General features: G+C 48.3%; 1 protein-coding gene across 1 annotated transcript in view; it reads left to right on the top strand.

The window, feature by feature from the left end:
• Window positions 1-3,607: 3,607 nt before the first annotated feature.
• LOC127025368 (tetraspanin-15-like) overlaps window positions 3,608-21,011 on the top strand; it is a 44,750-nt gene continuing 27,346 nt past the window's right edge. The window contains exons 1-2 of the mRNA XM_050910300.1: window positions 3,608-3,694; window positions 10,839-11,024. Of these exons, the coding sequence (XP_050766257.1) occupies window positions 3,608-3,694; window positions 10,839-11,024 (273 nt within the window). The remainder of the gene's footprint in view (window positions 3,695-10,838; window positions 11,025-21,011) is intronic.

Raw genomic sequence — 21,011 nt, forward strand, 5'->3', positions numbered from 1 at the left:
GTCGGGTGCCTGGGCTTGTCAAGCTCGCTGTGCCAGTGATTTGCAATTAATATGCTGGGGAGCCCCGCTCGGGGGAAGAAGTAGCATCTTTATTGAAGGTGCTTGGTATGCCGGCTGCATGCAGAGCCGACCGAAGCGCCACCCAGGGCACATTAATATCACGGCTTGGTCCCTCGGAGGGTTTAGCATGTTTTCCTGCAGCCTCAGTTTTTAGTTTTACTGGGTTATTATAGGAAACTTTCTGCCTGTAAAGCCTGGGGTGTTTTGTGGGGTGGGAAGGGAATCCCCATCCTCTGGGCATTGGAGGGGGACAGGGCTCTGCCGGTGGACAATCTCCCTCCAGCAGCAGCGTCACCCCCTCAAATGGCCGCAAACCCCCAAACTTTGGCTGCTGGTTGACGTCCAGTGGTTTGAACGGTCCCTCTTGGTCCCGAGCGTTAAACGCCCGCTGAGTCACTTCTTCCTGCAGTTAATGATTGCCTGGGCCTGATGCTGCCAGAAGCGGTGTCGTGTTAATGATTAAAACCCATAAATAAAGGCTCGCTCATTCCCCATGTGCGAAGCCGCTCTACGACCTTCCCCTAGCTTCAGCAGCATTGCCAGAGGGGAAAAAAATATTCAGGAATAAACCCCACCCTGTTCCTATCGCCCTTCTTGGTCCCTCCGTACCCCGAGAGCATCGCGCTGAAGCAATGTTAAACAGAGCAAAGTTTCAAGTCCTGTTTAAATTTGGACCGCAGAATTTATTCAATGCCATGTTAAGCTTTTTAAAAGCTGTGCCTGCCTCTCCCTCATGTCCAGCAGGGCTTGTGCATTATCTATCCATTACGGTAATGTTAGTATAAATAAATGGATGATTTAAGGTTGACTCCTGTCTGCTCATCTCTGAGTGCATCTCTATAGATGCAAGCAGCAGAGCATCCGTATGCATTTGCGCCGCCGGAAAAGCGCTTATTCTTTATCATCTCTTTTGCAGAAAGGAAAGCACAGTATAACATTTTATTCGCTTGGGAAAAAAAAAAAAGGAAAATTTAAAGATCTCTGGACGTCTAGTGAAGGGGTTTGAGCTTGCTGGGGAAAATGCTGAATTCCTGCTGGTGCACACGAGGGTGGGAGCTGGGAGAGGGACCTGCCGCTGCTTTTGCAGATGTGCTTTCGTTCGAATTAAGGAATTTTTAAGGGGAATAAAAATCATTCCCGATTCACATGTGGGACTGCTGTGTCCCTGCGCCAGCAATCCTCCCGGGCCAAGGTCCGAGTGACAGCGAAAATCAGCGCCATGGAAAGTAAATCTCTCTTTTCTTGAGTGCGTTAACGGTGGTGTATAGAAGTAGCCGGAGAGTTTTATTGCTGTTCCCATCCCTGCAGGCACAAATCCGTTTTTTTAGCAATGAGTTGTATGGCATAATTAACCGCTTGTGGAATATCGGGTGTTAATTACTGGCTGATGGGGAAATGGTGCTGGGGAAGAGCCTGCAACATGCTCGCAGTGTTCTGGCCTGATTTATACTGCCGAAGGTTTGGGGTTTGCCTGTGATTCAGTGGAGAAGGGGAGAGAGCCTGAAATTACTGGTAAAACCTAGGATGAACCAAAGTTTTACAGTGAATCATTCTCTTAAATGTGGCTTCGAATTAAAGTGGAAATTTTAGGCAACGTTGAGCGTTATCTATGGACCTGATGGTTTAAGTCTGGTTTAAATCTGCTGCTTCAGACATCTCTTAGCTGTGTCACAGCCTGATTTTGTAGGGGAATACTGCTTCTCCCTTGCTCTTTTGCACGCTACGTTGACTTCTGAATTAAAGCAAAGAAAGCATATTATATAAATAGGTGAATGCACAGAGGGTTAGTCACCAAGTGCCAAGATTTCTCTGTGCCACAAGTTGAAAATAAGCCCTGCGATCCCTGTGCCGGTGCACAGTCAAACCTGATAGAGGTTAGAAAACCAAGAGAAAAGTCATGGGGGCAAGGGGGTATTTTTTTTGTTTTTTTAATTGACTGTTCTCCTGGCTGCAGCATCCTTCAAAAAGGAAAGAAAGGGTGGAGGAAATACATCATACATCTCCCCAAATGTCTCTTGCTCAATGCTGGGTTTTGGGGTTTCTTATTCCAAGCGAAGGCTGGTAAAAAGAAATGCTCTGTGCTGGCGATGCTATTGCTGTTTTCTTCCTTTGCACGGGTGTTCACAGTGCCAGCTTCGTTGGGTGTTAGCAAAATGGAAAGCGCTGGTATAAACCAGGCTCCAACACACTAAAAGTTCATTTTTGTAAAAAAATCAGGAGAAAAGTTGACTGCTCTCTTTGCTTGTTCAGCCTGATCACAGCCAGACCGTTATCATATCCTGAAGCGTAATATCCTCAGCGTTTGGGATCTGCTGGCCATTGATAATCATATAACTCTCATCCCATCTCTGCTCTCACCCTTGCAGCTTATATACTAAAAGGAAAGGGATACGATCTCTTCTGCTGCGCCGAATTACTCTATGTCTGCTAAGAGCCGGGTAAATACAGCTCCCACGTCTTTGGGTGCAGCCCTGAGTCGCTGTTATTTCTTCAAACCTTGCTTTAAATTCTCCATTTGGCTGCCCCAGAGAGAAGCAGCATCTTCCTCCCAAGAGCTGGGGTTTTTAAACATTTCCCAGGCCACGAGCCGCATCGCAGGCGATGCCCCTTTTTCTTCCCATCTCTGATCTGCAACGAGTCAAGCTGCAGAAATGAAGGGTGCTCCTCTTTGCTGGGTGCTCCTCTTTGCTGGTGCTCTTTGCTGGGTGCTTCTCTGCATCATCGGAGACTGACTGCAGACACAGCTTTTCCAAGCTTCTCTTTTTGCTCTTTTTATTAAACATCAGGTTTACGCTCTCTACTACTACCACGTTTGTACGGCCGCACAAATGCTTCCAGGAGCCATGCGGTCTCCCGGTGCCAGTTTCTTGCTCCCCATGCCTTTTCCTTCAAGCGTTAAACCTCACCGAGTCTAGGTGTAATAATTTCTCTTTCCTTCTTCCTATTCACACAAGCTCCGGGCAGCTCAAGGTGGTATTGAAAGGGAGGTGTTGCTCGCAGTAGCAAGCTACGACAGGTAAATCTGGACATCGCTCTCCGGTCCTGGGCTCCGAGCGACCGCCCTGGGGGTCATCTGTCCCTGTTCTTGCTAGATTTTGGGGCTGCCGCTTTGCCCTTTGCTGCTGCAGGAGAGCTCCCGGGATGGCTGCAGGATTGCAACGAGCTCTTTCAGCAAGCCGGCAAGGGCAGGAGGCCCTGATTGCAACACGTTTGCTGTTAAAAATTTGCTAGAGATCCACCCGTGCACCAATTTTGGGAATAATAGTTGGAGCAAATCCACTTCAACAGAGCTTTGCTGTTGCTCTCGGCAGCAAAACCAAGCAAGAAACTCAGTAAAGGGTTAACGCCGGCCGCTTGTGCCGCTGCTGCCTTCCCTCTAATTGCTCTCTGCTCCTGCCAGGCGGAAGTTGGAGCGAGCAGTTCAAGTTCAAGGCTTGCCTGTGTGCATGTGTACGCTTTTTCGGCTCGGCGGCGGAGGGCAGGAGCCGGCCGGAGCAGGGAGGGTCCGGCGGGCAGCGAGCAAACCCCTCTCACCGGAGCTACGAGGATGGCTCAAGCCTCCGAGTGCCGAAATTCCCACCTCTATTACTACAGCATCAAATTTGCTCTGTCCACCTATGCCACCCTCTTCTCGGTAGGTGCTCCGGTTGCTTTTCTGACCTTCCCGGTGTTTCCCCCCCCCCACCGTACCACCCCTGTGGGTTGGATTTTACTTTTCAGTGTCAAAATTTCCCCTTCCAAGGCATCAAATCCTTGCGGTAAAACCTGGTGCCGCGAAGCCCCTCGTGCTTGGCGCTAGCTGGGTCCAAAATGGGCAATCTTGGGCAAAACGGCGGGTTTTGGTGGGTTTAAGAGCACCTCCCTGGGACTGCCCTTCCCCAGAACCGCTCTTGCAAATCCCTCATGGCAGCGAGTCGCATTTTGAGGCATTTGGAGCATAAACATGGAAATTTAATGTTTTCACTGCACAAGTGCCCGTCGGGCAATGTTGCCAGCCGGATCCTGCCCGCCCGTCTCGGCTCTTGCCTTTACGTCGTTCAATAGGGACAAGCCATGAAAGCAGACAGCGAGTGGCAGGTATTTTAGCCAGGTTGGTTATTTTAAGAGTTAAAAATAAAGCTTGTTTTTAAGCAGTTTTGAATCGTTGAGGCAGCTACGATCGGGGCGAGGCTTCCCCGGCACCTGGGAGGTGCAAGCACGTGTCGGAGCAGGGGAGGGGGAAGCAAGAAATTCCCCATCCCTTTAGGGTCTGTGCATCCTCAATTAATGCACGAGATACGAAGTGAGCACCTTCCTGGGGTTAATCTTGCATAATCCAGTCCATGTTTACAGATATTTCCTCCTGAGGTTTAAATAATCCTCTTTGCCCTGTGCACGGCTGCCTGCTGGGCGTGTATAGTGGTATGCATATCTAATTGTATAGGTGTAATTGCGGAAATATCTGCGCGAGTTCCCCGGCAGGCTGTGAACGGTAAACGGGGTTACAAGCAGAGTTTGAAAATGCTTTTCGGTTCCTTATTTTTTTTGTTTTTAATGAACGAGCTCATTGGGAGGGCAGCGCTCACCCTTGCTAGCTAGGGACGGTGAAGCCTGTTGTCTCACTGCGCCGAATGACTTGTGCCCACCCCAGGGCATGAATGAAAATAAGAAAAAGGGTTTTTTTTTTGTAGAATATCTCACTGGTTTCCTTGTGGCCTGCTGGGTAGGAAGGCTCCCGAGGGGGAGAGGAAACTCGGGGTGGCTGGGACCCTCCCACTGCACCCAGCGAGACCAAAAAAATCCAGATTTCTTAACCCCTTTGTGGCTGCGGTTTGAGGTTTTGGGTAAGGAGAGTGCAATATTTGTGCTTGCAAAATTAATCTGCGGGAAAACTTAAAGAGCTGAGTTTTGCTCGCTTTGAGGTTTCCCCAAATGTCTTTGAGCAGCTGGAGGGATGGGGAGGAGGTGCAGGTTTCTTTCTCCCAATTAATCTGAACCTAGGTCGGGGCCGCGCTTTGCAAACGTAGATTAACGATGGGATGAACCAGCACAATCTCGATGCCGGATGCTTATTAATTGCTAGGGCACTTTGTGGGGCTTAGTGGGGCATCCTGGCAAGTCCGCCAGCAAGAAGAGACTCGGTAATTTCCCGGCGAGTGGAAAATAGCTGCAAAAAAAGCCACTTTGAATCGCTCCGACCCAGCCTGCCTTCAGCCCTGGGACGGTCCTTACGCGGGGACGTTGCCCCATCGAATCCATACAGATCGCGTGGCTCCTGCGAGCTTTTCAGCCGCCTGACCTACTTCTGGCCTCATTTGCACATCTCGCCGCCGTATTAATTCAACGATGCTGCCGGACCCTTCAAAGCCTCGTTAACCAGACGTGACCGGGGCTGGGTTTCACTGTGGCCGACTGCGCTCTGTAAAAAACGATTGTGTAGGAACTTCTTGCTCCCATTGCGTGAAGGCTTTGAAAATTTAACCGCCCTGAGTAAAAATTCAGTGGAATAAGATTTGAGTTGGTTCACCATGAAGGATTGAGATGGTTTGGGGTGAGAAGTATCACCGTTTTCTAGCGTAGGGTTGTCCCAGCCTGCAGAAAACTGGATCTAGTGCTGCTAGATCCTTTCCAGTGCTTTCCTGTAATGAAAGCACTTATTTATAGGTGGGAAAATCAGTAAAGGAACGTGGCATAAGCTGGAGAGTGGCTTTAAACCAAACATGGAGCAAAGGGCAGAGGTTTGAGCATCGCAGATTGGAGCGGCTGGTTTTATGCAGATAGACTTAATCCTCGTTGTCGAGGATTCAGCGGAGCATAGATTTGAAGTTTTGTTCTCAAAAAGAAACGCTTCCTTCCTTTTCTTTCTTTTCCCATAAAATTGAAAACTGCTATTTTAATTGACCCTTATAAAAGCGTATTTTTTTACATTCCTATGTACCGTTGGCAGTTAAGCATTATACGACGTATTTAATTGCTATATTATTAATCCCGTGATTCTATCTCTTAATGACTGAAAGCATTCAGCACTTTGTATATCACGGTTTCTCTCCTGCACATTACAATAAAACCTTCTGAGGAGGACCTGACAGGTCTTCAAAAGCTGGGAAGAACGATTCTGCTGTGAGCTGGGGATTTGAAAAACAAGAGTTTTGCCCTTAGTTTTGCACCTCTGGTCATCTTGGATGGAGAATGAAGTGATGCCCCGTTCCCTTTGCTCCTCCCCGGACCAGTGCTCTGACTCACGTAATCTGGCTGCTGGGGTCTGCGTGGGCTTGAAGCCACCGTCATCGTGACTTTTCGGTGTTCCCGAATGAGGAGAAATTACTGCCTTGCGTTAGCGCGGTGTTGACTCATCCAATTAATGCCGTTCACCCTGGAACGAGCCCTGTCTGCTGCTTGGCCCTTGGCAGTCTTCGAGGTCGCGCTGCTTCGGCCGTGTTAACGTCCCCTTGGATTCGTGGTACCCGTTTGCTCTGCATGTGGCTGAGAGTAACTCCTGTTACTTGGGTCTTTTGGGTCTTGGACAAGGAGAATGTGGCATCTTTTAGGTGTTTAGTGGGATTTTTAGGACAGGGTAGGACCTTGTGTGTCTCTTAGCACTGGTAGGACTACGCACGTCTCTTGTTAGCATCGGGTGGCTGCCTCTGTGCCAAAGCCAAGTCATGCAAGGATGGAGAAGCAATCACAAGCACCAGAGAGCCCGTGGCTCAAAGAGAGCTTTGCAAACTCCCTGTCTCACCTGTGGGTTAGCTGCGAGCTCAAGCCACCCGTTTGGCACCCCCCAAAGCCTGCCAGCATCGTCAGAGCTGTGTGTTATATTATTTTCTGTTCATTAATTGCCTTTCATCCCACTTCTTGACCTCCAGGTCTCTAAATGACTCCGCGATCAGTGGGACAGTGATTTCCACCAGGGATTTCTACCTTTAGCTCTTCTCCCTCCCAGGTCCCCACCTCGCCCCCAGCTCTTTCCTTGCCCATTAGATGGAGCAATGCCTGGAGAGGAAAACCCTGTTATCCCACTAAGAAGACGCGAGGTTGGAGTGAAACAGCTTTGGAAATGGGCTGCAACGGTGGGGAAGGAGCTCAGACAGATCTGCAGCTCCTCGTCACCCGGAGAAAAGCGCTCTTCAGATTGTCAGGTTTTGTAGCATCCCCCCAAGGATTGAACTTCCCTGGTTTGTGCTCCGTCGAGTTGTTTGCTTCTTGGTGTCAGAGCCGATTCGAGGGGGCCGCACAAAAGCCTTATCACAGCATGGTGCAACGTGTCAGGTCTTCCCATCTCCGTCGGGCAACAGCCCCATGTTTAACTGTGGTTTCGGAGGCTGCTAAAATCCTGGCTGGGGGAAAGGGTTGGTCATAGCAACTTGTATTGGGCTGAGAAATTCAAGTTTGCAATTTTATCTATCCAGGAGTGTGGGAGGGAAGGAGGAGAGCACGTCACGGGGGTCCTTTTTGGGGTGGCGATGGAGGTTGGACACCCCGGAGCGGCTGCTCACTGCCCTCCATCCCCTGCCCACTCAGCTCCTACAAACTCCAAGAAGCACTAAAATCAAGCAGGGCTGAAATTAAAACCGAAGGTGATTTCTTCCCAGCTTGTAAGAGGAGAATTGATGCAGGACGCCTTCACCGCAAGGTCTGGCGGAGTTACAGCTACCCCCTTGGCTTTCCCCGTGGTGGTGGTTTGATCGCGTGGTTGTTATCATATAGAAACGGGGTAATCATCTTCTCGTTAGAGGGTAAGTGCAGATTTGCTTTTTCTCTTAGATGCATTGCAGAGCAGTTGTAATTACCAGCTGCTGTCTATCCTGGTGTTTGCACTGTTATTAAGGTGATCACCGGGCAATTAATATGTAACTACAGAGGATTTACCAGGAAAGCTTCATTATGTGCCTTACCGTGTCATCGAGTGTGGGTGGTAGAAAAGGGTTGTGATGCCAGGAATCAAAAATATCTGTGCTGATTGAGTTCGTATGGCAAAACCATCCCCCCCCCCAGACACACACAGTGATGGAAACCAGGGCAGCCAGGCTTTGCAAGGGGTGATGCAAACTTTTCCTGCTGCTTTTGATGCTCATCTCCGGCCGAAGAGGGATGGGATGATCAGGTTTTTGATGAAATACATGATCGTTCCCCTTGCAGTTTTTTACGGTGCTGCATAGGTCCTGGCAAAGACTTTGATGTCGCCGGTTTGCTCCGAATCCAGCATTTTTTCCCAGAAATGACGCTTTTCAGGGAATGCTGCTCTTTCTCCCCAGCTATTTTCCATCCAAATCCCTCTGCCACCCATCTTGCAAAAGCATCACTCCCTGCTGATCCTTCCAAAACTCGTTATATTCCAGCGAGCCTTCCTTTGCAATCTGCCTTTGCTGGGAGATGTGCCAATATATCCGTTCCCTTCCTCGAGGTGTGTGTTGCTTTGCAAGATGCTTTCTTGTGCTTTAAGCTGCTTTGAGTAGAAGCAACTCTGTTTGTTTGTTTGTTTGTTTTAAATTGGAGGGTGCTTTTTAGCCGGTGGGCTGTGGAGACGGGCTGGGGTCCGGCCTGCAGCACTAACCCTGAGCAAAGCAGGTTGCAAGGGGCTGGGTGACCTTTTAAACTAGGAGCTAAGCAAGGAGAGAACCAAGAAATTCAGGTGGATCGACTCAATATTGGCTTGTTAGTCCCAGGGACTAGTTTGAGTTGCTTGGGCATACGTAGCACGCAGCCTTTTTAAGCCGTGAAACCCCAAAAAAGCCATGAAACCCCCAAAAAGCCATGAAACCCCAAAAAAGCCATGCAGCATGGCTTGGGCTGCCAGCAGTATCTCCCCATGCCGTGCAGCGCCTTTTCCCCGTTGCACTTGCATTTCCCCGTTGCATTTGCATGGCAAATAAGCGGTGCATGCCCCCCCTGCAAAAAAGAGGGGTGTTATGCATGGCACTGGTGGGGGTTTTCCCTGCCAAAGGGATGGCCGTGGCGGTGCTGGGAGGAAGGACCAGCATCGCTCTGCAGCAGCCTCGTGCGTGCCACGTGCTTTACATTTTTCAAGGATGCTTTGCAGCCCTGGAAAAGCTATTTTTAAGCAATGCACATATCCATCCTGAAAACCTTCCTCGATTTCTCTCCCTTGCTAGCAGGTGAAGCCCATCCTATGCACACTGCTTCCTCAGCCCCTCGAGCATCCAGCCCTCGAACCCCCTCCCGGATTTGCTCCGTGCACTTTCCGCGATCTCTTCCCTCACTCGTATCGCGGATGGATTAATTAAAATGGAGAAAGTGGTTCTGATTGGCACGCGGGAGGAACGGCGGGGATTCGCGGGGGACGCATGGTGTGCGTTAATGTCTACCCCCCGCCTTCGAAGCCAAATGTATTTCCTGGGACACCGTATAAGAGATAAACATTAAATCAAACCTAATCCCAGCGCACCAACCTGACGCTTAAAATAGAGTATAAAGATGAAACTGTGATTAAAAGCCTGTTATCAGAAATAGGCCTGCCTGTTTAATCTCAAATAACTAAAGTATCTGTAAAATAGCAGGAGTCTAAATTTCACTTTCCGAGAGATTTCAATTCCTTTATAGATGAGATGGAGCCTGGAAGCAGACAGTGATTGATAGACATAAACTAGCTACAGAAATGCACCAGAAATAGTGTCCAGGCAGAGTAGAGAAGAAAAAAATCAACACCCCAAAAAAGCAAAGACTGTGCTTGAAAATTCAGGATTGAATTGTCGGCGTGAATTAGCAGGAAGAGTTTGAGTGAACTCATTAGGAGCAATGAAGCCTCTTGGAAAGGTGAAAGTGATGGAAAAGGAGTGAAAAAAGGAGGGTTTTTTCTCCTCTTTGGAGATGTAGGTTTTTGAGCGTGGGGGTTTTCCCCCAGGAGCCTCCTGCAGTGATTTGGGATGGGGAGGGCTGCAAAAAACAACGTGAAAAGGGCTCCGGATGCTCCTCGGTTTCCTCACTGACCTTTTCAGGTGTCAGCTCGGTGCTGGCTGAGAAGCCACTCGCCTCTGGCTGCGCCGCGGGGCCGACGGGCACGATGCGAACGGCTCCTGACAGCACAAAACGCTTGGGATCGCGTTGCTGGCTTTGATGTTGAAGGAGCTGAAGGGATGCAAACAGCCCTTTTCGGAGCCCTGCTTTATCCCGGCATCATTAGGCTCTCTTTTTCAATTAGAGCTGTTTCATTGAAGGAGGAAAGAGGGGAGGAAGGTTGTCATAAATAATCCGTTGCTTTTCTTTATGGCACTTTTCATCCAGGGATCAAAAGCGCTTTGTAAGGGTGCAGTGAGCTTCATTTCTAATCGTCGGTGCTGGCGTGCAAAGAGAGGGCAAGTGGCTCGCCGTGGGTTTGGGTGCAAGTCGGTGCTTGTGTAAAAATGATGGAGTGCAAGGAGTCGTTTTGGGGATCGTGCTGTCTAAGGGTGGAGTTTGGGAGGGTGGGCTGCTGGTGTTAATGACTGTCAGCCTCTGGATCTATCAAACCCAAGGCAAGGGCCAAGCTGAGCATCCAGACAGACCGTAAAGATACAAGCAGGGAGGGGAGAGGAAAAAACCTAGCAAAACCTAGCTTAAAGCTGTCCAACTAGATTGATCACGCTGCAATTATACGTCCCCTTCCCAGCCAGAGGAAGAGCAGCCCAGCCTTGAGCAAAGGGGATGTGCCGAGCGCTGACGGCACTGTTTGGGATTGGATGTGAAATGTCCCGGAGTTGGGTGGGTTTTCCTTGGCCGTCTAGGACGTCTTCCACCTCTCCCTCAAAGCCTATGCTTTTTCCCCGTTGGCATCTGAATCCCATCCCGTGCTTCCCTTGCAGATCCTCGGCCTCGTGATCCTGTGCGTTGGGATTTACGCCGAAGTGGAGAGGCAAAAGCACAAAACCTTGGAAGGGATCTTCCTGGCTCCGGCCATCATCCTCCTCCTGCTGGGCTTCACCATGTTTGGCGTCTCCTTCGTTGGCATGGTGGGGAGCCTCAGGGACAACCGGACGCTGCTGAAGACGGTAAGGCCGTTACCGCGCTCTCCGTGCAGCCCTCGGGTGGTCTGGGTGATCTCAAGGAAGAAAATTAATGTGTTAATTGTAATAATTGACTAACGGGTCATCACCACGACTTACAGCAATGGTGTGCGCCTTCCTGGATTTAAATGCTTGCATGATGTGACTGCTCGGCGTTTTCAGCTCAGCCATGAAGTCAGTGGAGGGGTAATGGGGAGAGGATTTATTTAAATTGCAGAGCTGGCACCCTGATTTCCCTGTTGTCCACGGCTGAATGCCTCCCAACATCTGCGGGAAGCACTGCTGCCTTCCTCCTAGGATAACAAGGGAGTTATTTTGGGGGCTGAGATCCCATCTCTGGTGGAGCAAAATCTCCACCGTTAAGTTTGTTTGAGCCGTGATGATGTCAATAGAAAATAGCTTCGTTTCCTTTTGCAAGGGAGTTCTTAGCAGAGGGAAAAATTACCTTTGAAGTCCAAACGGGAGGAGATCCAGGACGCTAGGGCAAAGCTGTTCGTTCCTAACCTGCTTTCCAGGGGTTTTGTCGGTGTGTTGAGCATCCGACCACCCGTCCTCCCTGCAGCTCATCGCCTGCCCTTGCTCTGGGGTAACACCTCTGCCTCCAGTGAGGAGCAGGAGGCTGCAGGGGTTTATAAGCTGAATTATGAGCCATTCCCTCCATTCAGATGGGGGCGAAGCTCTTCCATCACCCTCGGCCAGGGCCAACGTCTATCGGTGAGCTCCGTGACAGCTCTGTCGGCTCTTCGGCTGCGTCCGATGCTCCTTCAGTGAAGAAGTTGCTTTCGGATGAATAATCCGTGCTGGTCCACGGAGCTTTCCTGCTGGCGCGCGTGCGTGCCTTGCATGCTAACGATTTGCATAACACCTTCATCTCCCACTGGTTTGGGTTGATTGGTTTATTAAAATCAAACGCTCTGGGTAGCTAGCGCTCACTTGTACTGGGTTGCAATGTTGCTTTTAAAAATTGCTCAGCGTTCGCATTTCCAATTAATACAGATGGGAGCCTGGATCAGAAAGCCAATACTGTCTTTGCTTCTGCACGAGCAGATGAAATTGTCATTGCTTTTCGATACGTCTGGGTTTGTGCCGCCTGCGATAGGTGGTTGTTTGCGTTGCACTTAAAAAGGTTGCAGGGATCAAAGCTGTGCAGCGAGTGAGCAGAAGAGGAGGTTTCCCATCAGATCTCTATTGCGGTGAGATACCGTCTGCTCTGTTTGAGAGCTGCCTCCTAACCCCGGGTGCTCGGAGGAGTCTCTGAGTGGCCAGAGACATCCCGTCAAGTGATATCGTGGTGTTTAAATAGCCCTGATAGCTTGCTTGCTTAAAAATTAATTTTTAATTAATTCCCTATCAACTGACTTTTTTCTTTCTGTTTGGATGCTAAATGATAACAGTGGGCATTTGCCTGGACTCGGTTATACCTCTAACGTATAACCCTCTTCTTCCTGTCCATCAAAGCAGCTGGGAAAGCTCTGTATTTCTTTACAATCTAAGCTTAGAAAACATTTTCCTGCCAAAGCTGAAGTTGTGGAGGACATGTCATCTTTTTCGTTTGTCTGCTTTTAAAGCTATACAGTATTGTGTTCATTCCATCTAGGCTTATTCCAAAGAAGGATAAGTACTTCACATTTCTGATAATGTTTTCCTTTCTGTGCTAATACTCGTGAATCACGGTTAATACTCTGTTTCCACAACCCGGACCGAATTTGGAAGTGGAAAATTGACACATCAGAGGGTAGGAAATCTCATCCTTGGAGCGACCCAGAGCAACAGAAACCCCAGTTCATTAACTGTATTTCACAGGTTGTCGGCTGAATCAATTCTGCAATGGGCACAGCTGAGAAAAAGAAATAATCCTGCCCATTTGGGCTGGCTTTGTCTCCCCGTGGATATAAGCAGCTTCACGCCTGCCATGTGGAATAAATAAAGCAATACCCGTGCAAGTCATCAAGCACGATAACACTTGCATCCCTTTTGGCTAGGATATAAGAAAGGGGATGTTTGTCTCGTGTGTTGAAATACGTTGTATTTCTGGGTGGTGGGTTTTTAAGGTTACTCAAGGCTCCTCGCCTGCCTTTAGTTGGCTGCAGAGCAGCACAATTGGCCCAATACTGCATATAATTATCTATTTTTCCGGGAGCAGATGAATGAAGTGATATTTCATAGAATCGTTTAGGTTGGAAAGGACCTTTAAGATCATCGAGACCAACTGTTAACACTGCCAAGTCCACCACTAAACCATGGATCCACTAAACCGCTATCCATTTCTGATAATGGATCCAGCCTAATTCCCAGTCCTGGACCTGAAACGCTGTCTCCCCCACGGATATATTCAGCTTGATGGGCATCAGCACGAGGAGGAGAGTACAACAGCAGTGAGGCATTTTGGAAATACTCTCGATGACGAGAGGAATAAGGGTGTTCCTTGCGCACGCGTTGCACAGTCGCACAAATACGGGAGGTATTTGTGGTCTGCACGGAGGCGAAAATCGTAATGCCGCCTCTTCTTGTAAGAAATAGGATTGCAGGCTCATAGTGGACAAAAAATGCGCTTAAAGAGCATCTCTAAGAGCCCAGGCCACGAGCATGGGTTTGCATGTCCACCTCCGGCTTGCTCTGCCACCTTGGATGAGCCATGGAGGACTTGCCCACTCAAAGGGGTTGCAGGTCTGTATGGGAGCAACCTTGGATTAGTGTTTTCCTGGTGGAGATGCAGCTTATCCCAGCAAAAATGCTTTATCCTTGTGTCTTAAAACAGTTCCTCAGTGAGACTGGGCTGCACTGGAAAGACCGTTGCTGCTGGCGTGGTTTTATGGCGCTGAATTACTTGATACTTTGGTCATATTGGCAAAACCATGCGGCCAAGCCTGGACTTCTCCATTGTGTTTACGTTGGAATTGTCTGCGAAATGCATTAGCATTTCCATCCGTCACCCAAAAGTGGGTGCTCGTACCAGGAATTCATAGAGGGTTTTACTGCGGGATGTCCTCTCTTGTGCGGCAGCCTCTCCAGGCATGGGAGACTGGGGGTTACTTTCATTTGTAGAATTTGTTTCACACCGGTTTTCTGGTGAATTTTACCGGGAAAACTCTTGAAAAGACATTATTAGGTAGTGGGTTTTGTAATCTCTTCACCTTGAGGGGGAATCTGGTGGTGCAGGGACCACAGAGGAGGAAGCTCTGCCTTATGAGCCCCAAAACCAGGCTCAGGACAGACCCTGGAGATTGTATCATGAGACGGCATAAAAATGCATATATTGATGCTGATGGAAAATCAGTGCATGAATCCCTTTGGGCTCTGAGGAGCTTGTGTGTGCAGATGTGCTGCAGCTGCTCGAACGCCTGCACATGCGTTTTCAGGGAACCCGAGCTAACGATGAGCACAAAACCGCCCCGAACTTCAAATCACTAATAAAAATTGACTTGTCTCTTCATCTCAAAATATGTCTTGTTAATCTGGAGAGCGGGCAATAAATTCCTCTCTATTTAGGAGAAAATATTTCAATGCCCTGCAAAAATTCATCAGATAGCACTTGACATTAATAACCATTTTTCTTTACACGAAATGCGGTGGGTGTAGGTGAGGGTGAGTACGTGCTCGTTAAATCCTCATTCATCTCAGTCGCTTACTGCTGACAGATGGATTTTTATTTTCCTTAGCCCCCTGGAGAAAAAAGTCAACCAACATTTCTCTTAGGCAAAACAGTTAGGGAAGCCACCCAGCTCCTAAATCTGCTACTTGATATATTATACCAATAACCCCCTTGCAAGGTACCACAAATTACATTTTGGTTTTAATCTTTTCCTTATCACTCTTATTCTCTCCAGTCATTACCTGTAATTGTCATGCACAACCACACAACTCTTACCCATGTGTAAGCCAGATTATCGTGTCTTTAATGACTTCTCTAATAACCCGAGCAAAGTCTATTCAATAAAGCCACCGCCTGCTTGCAATTCTCAGCTCAAGTTTATTAGAAAAATTACAGGCAAGACTTGGGGATTTTAGCTGCTGGCGTGTGTAATCGGTGTTATGAAGACTTGTATTTAATAGATGGGTTAAGAGTTTCTATTTGGAAATCATGTTTCTTCTGTCACCATTAACATTTGCAAGGCTTGAAGAACTGCAGGTTGCCTGATGAAGATGGCTTGCCTTTGCTTTGAGGGAGTTCAGGGTGATTTAGCGAATAGGCTGTAAAAATCAATATTTCTCTTGCTCGGTTAGAGGGCTGGGGGGAGCTGGGATGGTTTGCTTTAGGAACTGGAAATGCAATGGGACAGGCTGCTCCGGCAGTCGGGTTTTGCAGTTGAATATGCCCAAATTGGCTCCTCTTCATGGCTTTTTTAGAGCTGTTTTTGCTAGAAACGTATCATATCTTACTCAGCGTCTCCTACCTGGGGGCTTGGGACCCGTGCGTTCATCCCACGGATATTTTACCTTCCAAAAAGTCAGTAAAGCCCTGAATTTTCAGAGGCGGTTTCGATACAGTTGCATTTATTTTATGCAGAACGAGAGAGAGATGAGGGTCCAGACAGGCCAAGAAATTCAACTTTCCCATTTTTCTTTTCCATTTGGTGAGCTTTTTGGGTTCCTCCTTTCCTGCCTTGGCTTTGCCAAAATTTGTCACCCAAGGCAGGATTTGACCTTGGGTTTGTGGCGGCGAGAGATCAGCTGCTGCCGCAGCTCTTTTGGCCTTTTACGGGTGTTTTACATATATAAAAATATATAACGAGCATAAATATTTATGTATATAAATACTTTTATATATATATATCTAAATGTATATTTATATCTATACTACTATTTCCAAATGTCAGCAACAGCAAGATGTGAAAAGCAAACTCCGGCGACCACCACCAGCTTCGCCATTTATTTTATTTGCAATTTTGTATTTTTACTCTCAAGGTCGACCCACGATGCGACTTCCCGAGCTGGGCTTGAAATGTGCCTTCCCTCTCCCTCTCCAGCCCCTGATTGCACGCGTAAATAGAGAGATTGAATGCTGGAAAATGGCAGATATGTCAGGTTTGAAGAGGGGAGCGAGTACGGCTGCGGGGAAATGGTTGGCAATCACAGAGCTATTGTGTGGATGGAGAATTGTCCTTCTCCTGGGAAGATAAATTCCCCCTCGAAGAGAGTCAGCTACTACAGTGATTTGAAGCTTGGGGGCCCTGAATAAAAGCAATCAGAATAACGCACGTGTGAAGGAGCACTTCGAGGTCTGAGCGCGTCCAAGCAGCTGGGGTTTTTTCCGATCGTGCGGAGAAAGGGGCAAAAATTAACGCGAAAAACCTCTATTACAGCCGTGACGTATAAAGCATCCCTCTGCCGCATCGCCAGCGCTAATTCATTACCCTATAGCAGCCACTTAAAATCAGTTGTAAGTCAGAGGAGGTGAAAATACCAGTAAGTAGCACCTTCCCCTTATTTTTCTTCTGCGATGGAAGAATTGGGTGAAATAGCTTAAAAGAGTTAATGTTTTGTGGGTGCATTGCTTGCAGTTAAAGCACCTGGATGTTCGACTCGGGTGAATTCCTCGTGGTTTCATGGTGCTGGAAAAGCTCTTGGTTGAGAGCAGAGGATTTGGACAGGGTAACCAGCTTATCCATTTACCCCAGGGTACGCTCGCCTCCAGGCCAGCCAAAAGAAATAGTCCCTTGAATATTTGCAGTAGAGAGGCAAATTTTCAAGACCAGAGGGCTTGGAAAAGGCGTTGGGATGAACCGAAAGGCTCGGCGTGATCCCCTGAGCATGGTGACCTCGGTGGTTGGAGGAATTTGGGGTGAATTTGGCCTGGCCTGGGTTTGCGAAGTTTGCAGCTGATGGCTGGAGGTGGGTTTTTCTGGCCCTGCAAAATGCAGGAGGGAGAACCGGGCGGTTTAGTACGCAGTGAAAAAAATGGGCTATTTATGGGCAATATGGAGATTCCCTTCCAGAAAAAATTAAACCAATGTCCAGCTGAAATGGGATTTGACCAGCATCTCCTTTAGGCTGGTTTTTGGCTATTTCTGCCCTCTTAGAGGATGAGGAAGGGGAAACAGTTGCCCCTTCTGCTCTAGCCACAGCAGGAGACCCTGCCGTGTGGTTTTTCCCATCGGTGAGATGCAGCTTTTGGAGAAGCGGTCGCAGGTTTTGGTTGCAAAAGATGCAGGCTTTGGAGGTCAGGTCATCCGACCTCCACCAAAGCGTGCCGTATTATAAACCGGGGCAGCATCGATGGCTGGGATGTGGCAGCTCTCGGTGGCTCTGGCAGTGTGGTGTGATGGATATCGCACATCAAGTGCGGCAGAAAACGTGATGGATAAAAGGCTCCTTCTGGTTACAGGTTTGCATGAGAAATGAAGCTGCATTTCTGTGTTTGAACTCATCTAGGGTTATAACTGCTGCTGCGAGGGAGGTCACCAGGCTTTTTTCCGCTTGCTTTTGTCTGCTTGCAGGGAAATTTTAGGTTAATTAGAGGCTGCTTTGTGCAAAGCGTCACTGCAAAACCCCATTTCTTTTTATGCTTCCTGGGGTCCGGGGTCCGCTGCCCCGGGGGGGCAGCTCCCTGCATCCGCAATGAAGAGTTTTCTCTGGATATTCCAATATCAGCAGGTTTCGACGGTGCTGCTTTAACTCTCCAAAAAACAAATTCCTGATAATTAGCACACAAATAGAGCCCGCTGGAAAAAAGCGATTGAAGAAACTCCTTCCTGCCGAGGTTTGCTCGGGGATCTGCATATATTTCTTTTTTCTTCTTAAGCCCGCTGATTATATAGCACGCTCTGATTACAGGCTCTCTAAACAAAAACACCACTTTCTTGATTTTTTTTTTTCTGCTTAGCCGCGCCAAGGGGTGGATAAATGAGGAGGGCCTGACATTTGCGCAGCGGCAAGCGTTTGGGATTGCCGGGGGAGCCGAAAACATCCCGGACTCAGGAGCAAAGGCTTCGAGCCAAAGGAGGAGAGTCCCAGCTTTGTGCTAGGGACCGGATCCGATGCGAAAGGGCTTTGGAGCGGGCAGGTACCGATGCTTCCCGTGGGCAGCCTTTCATGCTCCCTATTTGCATAACGAGCATCCGCAGCCTTCTCCGGGGTGGGACGGACCTGCAAACCCTCTGAACACCCAAATCCCCCCAAAATACAGTGAGAAAAAGCCTTGCAGGGACCCTCCAGCACTTTTTACCCAGCTCTCTGCGTCTAATTTGTTCTCCTTTAAATCTGTGGTTTTCAACCCTTTTTAATTATTATTATTTCATTTGCTTGAGACAAAGTAGGAAACCCCAGGGCGGCAGAAGGAGCTTTGTGCAAGAAATTGTGGCCGATCTCCTCCGTTAAGGGTTGCTCACCTCTTGGCTGGGGCTTTTTAATCACCGCAACGTGCTTTACAATGGGGATTTGCTTGGCCCAGGTTTGGCTCTGAGGGAGAAGAGGGGGCTGGAGCCCTGGGGGAATTAATGATTTTTTTTGCCACGCTAATTATTGGCACTTTCACGCTGAATTTCTTGCAGTGTCCCCATTCACCATCTTTCTAGGAGCAGTTGGGGAAGGTTTTGCGAGGTGCAAAAAGCATACTTTATACTTTCCGAGCTTCATACATTGAGCATCGCCAGCAAACTCCCAGCACGTTGCATTTCTTTCCTTGGTGCTCACCCCGTTCTTTTTTAATCTCATCGCTAAATTAGCCATTGCAATAATAACAGCCATCCTTGCAGTGCATTAGTGGGGCTTCACGGCTTCTGGAAAGCCCAGTAAAGGGCTGACGTTACAAAATCCTTCCAAAAATCCTCCAAGCGTGGATTATTTATGGACATCTCTGGAGGGAGTTACATTCTCAATATGAATTTTTAATAAATAAAAGTTATATCTCATGCTGCGTTTTTACTCCCTAAAGAGAACTGCTGGTGGTTCCCCAGCATCCCTCAAAGTCGATGCTACCCATTGCACGATGAAAGGATGCTGGTGAGTGCCCGAATAAGACCGAGGAGAGGTTTTTGCAAAGTCTGAGATGACATTAATAGCGTCCAAGCGGTTTAATCTGCGTTAGGAGTTTCCAGTGAATTGCCTGGTGCTTATTAAAGAATCGAGCTGATTGCGCAGTTTTCCTGCTTGGGGGGAAAGCAACAGGTACGGAGATCTTTTGGAAAGAGGTGAAATTTGATTGCTTGGCCCTCAAACTCTGAAATAAATTAGATTTGGAAGGAGCCATTGCTCATGGAACTGGATGGAGGGGGGGTGTCTAAGAGGCGACATCCATCCCTGTTCATAAAAACCTCCTTTTCTTTGGGTTTTTGGGAATGTGAGCATGTTCTAGCTGCAGCATCCGTCCTGGTCTTGAGATGGGAGCGGAGGGTAGCAGGGCTATAGCCAAGGAAGTGTTAACAGCAGCTGAAAATGGGCCCAGCTGCAGGCTTTAAAAGCCCGAAAGGGAAAAAAAGGGGGGGTTCTGGCAGGTCTGGGGAGCAGATTTGGTCTTCAAAGGGGCAGAGCGGGCATCTGTGGGACTTGGTGGAGGTAGGGCTGCTACTTGAGGCGTGGAGGACGGACCACACTGCATGCCCGGGGCTCTCAGGGAATCCCAGTCTATTATTTGCAAGGCTACTGGCTCTTTTGGGATTAAAACCAGGCTTCTTGGTTATTTAGCTTCCGAAGCATAAAGGAAAAGTGTATTTTGACTCGAGGCATGACGAATGCATGAATGAAACCCAGGTAGGGGTAATGAGCCCCAGCCTGGGTGGATGGGCAGGAGGGGCACGTTGCATGCTCCCTAAATAAAATCACATGGTTTGCATGAATAAAAGTGTCCTGGGCGGAGAGGGTTATTGCTGTATCGCTGAAACAGAAGCTGCTCTGCCATGTCTCTTCATCTGGGCTTTGTTGTCCTCATTTTATCTGTGTAGGAGACATTCCTGACAGATTTTGGGGTGGTGGTTGTTTTTTTTTTTTCTTCAAAGCAACTATGAAAGCTGTTTCTACGTGGGAATAAACAATTATTTCGGTTTTCAGAGGAAGGGCTGCATGCAACTGTCTTTCAGAAAAAAAGCAAACCCTTAGAAAGGGCCACTCTGCGTGGGAGAAAGCTCGAACATGTCATTAGGAAGAAACGGTTCTTTAAAAGAATTACTTAAAGTTTCAAGTTGAGGACAAAAGCAACCGGATTCAGGTTTCTGTGCTCACGTGAAACCGTGGACTCCTCCGTGGCTTGTCTTGAGGAGGCAGAGGAGGCAGCAGGCACTTGCTAAGGGGATGATTTAGTGGCCTCCCAGGTAGAGCGAAAGATTTGTTTATGGCACACCTCTGCATCGGGCGCATTTCACGCGGCTGCACGTTCGATCTGTTCCCATTTATCAAGAGGGAACAACCAGTTCCCTCTCCGGATGCCTAAAAATATGGTGAAACCTGGAGACCGCCATCCTGTAAACTCCTGTGCATGCAAAACTGGGGGGATTCATGTTTTATAGGAAGAGAAATTAAATTGCACAGGTTTCTTTTCATCTTGGGGATGGGAAATCCAGATTTTCCATCCCTTGACGACCTGTCACCACTTTTATATTAATAGGTCCAAACCCTTTTCTTGCATTGGCTTCAGTGCGGCTGACTTAGCTCCTTCGTTGGAGAAGCAGCTATAGAAATGGATAAAAATAAGAAGTTGGGGGGTTATTTGCATGAATGCAGAATGTACCTGTTCCCACAGGGGTTTAATGGTGACTGTAGAGCCTGGAATGAGGATAAATTATCTCCACCCTTTGCAGAGGGGGTTCAAGCCCCTCCATTCCTCCTCCGTTCGCTTCTATAGGGTCTCGTTATATGGGGCTTGTAGAGTCTTGCTTGTAGTGAGCAAAAAACCCACTCAATTTCTTAAATTGGGCAGCTGTTTATGATCTGCCTGTACTATTTTAATGTTAAGTTCATCAAGAGGGCAGAAGGATTCAGGAGCAGCATCTTCAGCCTCAGCTTTCCCAGTATCCTGCTGCAAAGTACCCAGGAATCTAT

This window comes from Gymnogyps californianus, chromosome 23 (genome assembly GCF_018139145.2).
Source record: "Gymnogyps californianus isolate 813 chromosome 23, ASM1813914v2, whole genome shotgun sequence".
Classification (NCBI taxonomy): domain Eukaryota; kingdom Metazoa; phylum Chordata; class Aves; order Accipitriformes; family Cathartidae; genus Gymnogyps; species Gymnogyps californianus.